Genomic DNA, 4,540 nt, shown 5'->3' with positions numbered 1-4,540 from the left:
TACAGGCGGAGATGTCAGGTGACGCCCGAGGCCTGAAGAGGCTGATGGCTGTCGTGTTTCCCTCCACGTCCTGCGTGGTTCAGGGTTCGGGTCTGGAAGAGGAGCCGCACACAAATGAAATAGAAAAGACACTAGATAATTTGGGAATATTGGGGGACCAGGCGGCAAGTCCAATTCCAGAGGAAGGACTTCCACTGTGCTCAGGCCTCACCAAGCTTTTTATAGTGAGCGGTAAACAAGGTAGTGGTTACCATAGTTACACAGTTCTTGTGAGTTTCACTTGTTTACACCATGGTTACACTTCCTGCACTTCCTCAGCCCATTAGATCCCCAGATAAGATCTAGGGAGTGTTATAAGGTCAAGCCTAATTATGCTAAGAGGACTGTGCCCTCTAACCTAGGGCTTGTTTGTGACTTTGCCAGCAAGTCAGTCCGAGGCTTAACCCTATATCAGTTTCCCACAGATGGCCCTGGTGAAAAGCTATCGCAGCAGTGGGCTATGTAACCTTGGAGACCTCAGTCTCTGAGGGTCAGCACTGGAGATATTTAGTACAAGGTAAGACCAGTCTTCTAAGAGGTTTTTGCTGAAGTCATTGGGAGAGGGCGTTGGGTAAGCCTCAGGACACTGGCCTTGTAATGGGGCCATCTTTACCGTGTGCAGCCCAATGAAGAATGCTCCCCCATTGAAAAAAAGGAAGAGAAACAATTCAAGAGGACCAAAGCCGAGAGAAAATTTTCACCCTGCACATACTAGTATATATAGTAGAAAATGACTTCATCCAAGAAATGCAATATTTCAGCATTCGGTCATTTTACTGTTGGCAGAATAGAGGCTGGTGAATTGTCTGCAGTTACTTGTCTGAGCAAATGAGTCGAAGGTCTCTGAGGAACCTGGCCTCCATCTGTCACTTTTTGTATTTTAAAGAGAAATCAATTATGGGTGGACTGAGCCCTCCCATCCCTGGAGACAAAGCCCAAGTATTCATGTTCCAGTGTTTTGTTCTCAGGATTGTATGTCTAGAAGAGTTCAAGACCTTTTGGCTTTGGAGTGATTTTCTAATCTTACCTACCAAAATTTTTCTTTTACCAATACTAGGAAAACTCCTTCAAGTAATAGTTTATACAAAACCACGCTGCATGAAACAGAAAAAACTTAAGAGTTTTATAAGTATGTATTTATTTTATAACTTCACATTTATAATAGTTTACTTCACATATTGTCAATAAATAAAAACAGTGAGGGCATTTTCATGAGTACAAAACATGAAATCAGGATGCACTGGGTGATATCATGCCACTGTGGTTGAACAGTATTGAAAAATATAACTTAGGCAAATGATCACACATGATCCTTTTTTTTAAAAAAATTCTTTTCTTACAATCGTAAGGTAGTCTTCAGTTAAAATGATCCACAATCAGAAATTATAATGTTGTTTCAAAGTCAAATCACTAGGAATAGTCTAATTGGCTAGAATACTTTCCACAGAGTAACAGACACGAAGCACTCACACTTACCATAAGAGCTAAAAGGGTTTCTAATGCAATGTTATCACAACTTGACTCACAGGTTACATATTTACTTGCTGTGGCACAACTGTTAGAACAATAAAGACAGCATGCATTGAGCAGAAAAGCATCATGGAGATAGTAATGTCTCCATATATTGAGGGCTTTCTATCCTCCAGACATCATGCTAAGTGCTTAAAAGGCATTATGTCATTTGATCTTAACATACAGCCCTATTCCATTACCTTCTCATTTTTCTGATGAGGAAACCGATGTTCAGAGGATTTCAGCAAGTTTGTTGTACCCAGAGCTACCATGCTGTGCTACATCAACTAGCATTTCACAGAATGGTGGTCATCGCTCTACCAGCATACTCGACATCAAGGGCATGCATGGGCTTGATTTAAATACCCATGAGAAGCTACAGGTCCCTTAATCTATGAACATTAAGAAGAGTTGGGTGGTAGGGAGAGCTGTAGGAGGGTATAGGGAAGACAACTGTTGATGGATGAAGACTTGTGGTGGTAAACACAATACAGTGTGCAGATGATGTGTTGTGGACTTGTGCGCCTGAAACCTGCATACTTTTGTTAACCAGTGTTACCCCAATAGATTCAATAAAAAGGAAAAAAAGAGAGCGAAGTTCAGCTACATGCTCAGGTAGTGCAAGGGAACCTTTTCTCCAACGCCTGAAAACAAAAGTGAGCCTGTTGCTGAATGCCTAGGTGCTAAAATGTGGTTATCAACACACTTGCATCTGCCCACTATTTATTAGAGATTTAAAAGGTTTGAAATCCATTGTAAATATGGAGCTTCAGAGAGTTCTCAATTCTTGCCTTGGCTCCACCACTTGTTAGCAATTTGATATGGAGGAGACGGCTTACCATCTCGGAGCACTGGGTTGCTGCACACACTAACTGCGACATGCACACAACACCTGGCACGTAGGCCCTCGTAAGTGTGCGTTCCTCTCCCCTCTTTGCCTTCTGTCGGCACTAAAAATCTTCTCTAGCCAGAGAGGCCTGCTCGCTACTCCAGCATGCCCTCCTGCAACATCGCCCTTTCCTGAGGGCGCTCTCACGCTGCGAACCTCTTGAAAGCAGGGATCAGGCAGAGTGTTATGTCTTCGGGGCCTAACACAGTGTCTGGACAACTGGCAGAGGTAGGAGGAGTGCTTCCCAAGAAAGGAGAGAATCCTAAAGGTGGAGATGGTTGTGTTCATTTGGCAGCTGCACTGCTACTGGCGTCATGAACTTATTTACACATGAGGTTGTTCAGCTTCCACATGGGAGGCCTGCCCTGACCAGCCTGTCGCTCTCTGAGAGCATGGCTGTGCCCTTAGGACTGTTACCTCCTCGAACAGAGCCTCTCACTGCTTCAGGGACACGGAATTTGCTGATTCGATAAAAAAAATCACCCGACAGGGAAAAAAAAAAGCCCTAGGTTTTCAGGTAGGTTACAAAAGATACTTTTTTCTCATGTCAATTCTGCTTTCTATGTTATGGGCAAACTTTGTCTATTGGGGATATTTACAGGAAACGTGACATTTCCTTTAGGTTACTATATCACATTTGGAATTTAATATTTTGTTTATTGGTAATCTATGTTAAGGTCCAAGAAACTCTCAGATTAATTTTTTCTCAGAAAGAATCAAGACTTGGCTTGAATGCCTTGGTTTTAATCGCAGTCACTAAAGAAAAGACCATGGAAAAGGTCTTAGCCTGGTAAAGCGAAGTCCCAGGCCCACGGGCTGCAGGCTCACTCTGACTTAGCTTTTAGTTATCAATCTCCTTATGCCAGTGGCCATAGCCATCACCTTCATCTGACTCGTCAGTATTCTCATTTTCAAAAGCGGCCTCTTCCTCCTCCTCTTCCCGGATCACCTTCATTAACTCAAGGAAGCCGGGGGCCGGCCCCTGGTCTTTCAGCTCCCTAAGCCTGCACCACAGGGTCTCACTGAGGCTCGCCCCGGCCAGCACCTGCTCCAGGCGGACCTGGTCTGAAATATTCCTGGGGATGGCGCGTTTCTCCACAGCCTTGCGGAGCAGCGTCTCCAGCCGCAGCACGTACGCGGAGATCTTCTCTCCTTCCTCCTGATAGGTCTTCAGGTATCTCACCTGGGAGGTCCGGCGGCTCTCCAGGCTCCCAAACACTTGCTTGAATGCCTCCAGACACTCGTCCACACTCACAGAAGGATTGTCTGCCTGCAATATGCGCAGGAGGTCCAGGGCGGGGCCGCGCAGGCTTTCCATCAGCCACCTTTTCTTTTCTGCCTCTGCTACCGGCCACTCTTTGACGATCTCAGTGGCCTGTTCCAACCAGATTTCAAAGGGCTCCTCCTCGGGGGCGGGCACAGCACTGCCCGAGAACACCCGCAGCTTCCGGTATCGCATGGGCAGCAGGGGCTGCGGGGCATGTGCTACTGCCTGCCCCACCACCTGGGCCAATAACTCTGGCGACACGCAGGGCACTGCGGCTGGAGACACGCCCTCATGCCCAAGGGCTCGGAACATACCCGAGACTGTCTGCCCCTCTTTTTCTAGAAAGAGGTGCAGCCTTTCAAGAAATTCAGCGTCCTGGTTAGGGGTCTTAAAGACCACTTTCCAGACGCCCCCCCTCCCCTGAACCTCACTGGGGATCTCCGAGACATCAGTGTCCCCCAGAAGCTCCAATAAGACGGCGCTGGCATTCTCCTGCTTCCTGAATATCTTGCCGAGCAGCCGGTACCTGCCCAGAGACTTTAACGTCTCCTGGAGAACCTCCTGGATCTCAGCCTCCTCACACTCCACTGGGATCCCCATCACCATCAGGGATTTCTGATCATCCACACTCATCAGCCGGCACCAGTCCTCCAACAGCGCCAGTGCCATCCTCACAAGTATCTACTGGCTCTACCTCTAGGGTACAATGAATTTGCAGTGCAGGTAGGCACTCCCTTAGGATTTCAAGTATCCTGAATAAACTCCCGAACCCACAACCCACCAGGGAACGGGTTTCGGGTCAGGTCCCTCCAACAGCAGCCGGAAGTCTTCTG

At 47.0% G+C, this 4,540-nt stretch overlaps 1 protein-coding gene across 1 annotated transcript in view; it reads right to left on the bottom strand.

Moving 5' to 3' along the window:
* Positions 1-1,153: 1,153 nt before the first annotated feature.
* Positions 1,154-4,540, bottom strand: part of PNMA2 (paraneoplastic Ma antigen 2) — a 17,331-nt gene continuing 13,944 nt past the window's right edge. Inside the window, exon 3 of the mRNA XM_006765920.2 lies at positions 1,154-4,537. Within this exon, the coding sequence (XP_006765983.1) occupies positions 3,282-4,376 (1,095 nt within the window). The 5' untranslated portion in view covers positions 4,377-4,537 and the 3' untranslated portion in view covers positions 1,154-3,281. The remainder of the gene's footprint in view (positions 4,538-4,540) is intronic.

This window comes from Myotis davidii, unplaced genomic scaffold, assembly GCF_000327345.1.
Source record: "Myotis davidii unplaced genomic scaffold, ASM32734v1 scaffold1081, whole genome shotgun sequence".
NCBI lineage: Eukaryota > Metazoa > Chordata > Mammalia > Chiroptera > Vespertilionidae > Myotis > Myotis davidii.
Note: the sequence above shows the minus strand (reverse complement) of the source record. Positions and strands in the feature narration are given on the sequence as shown.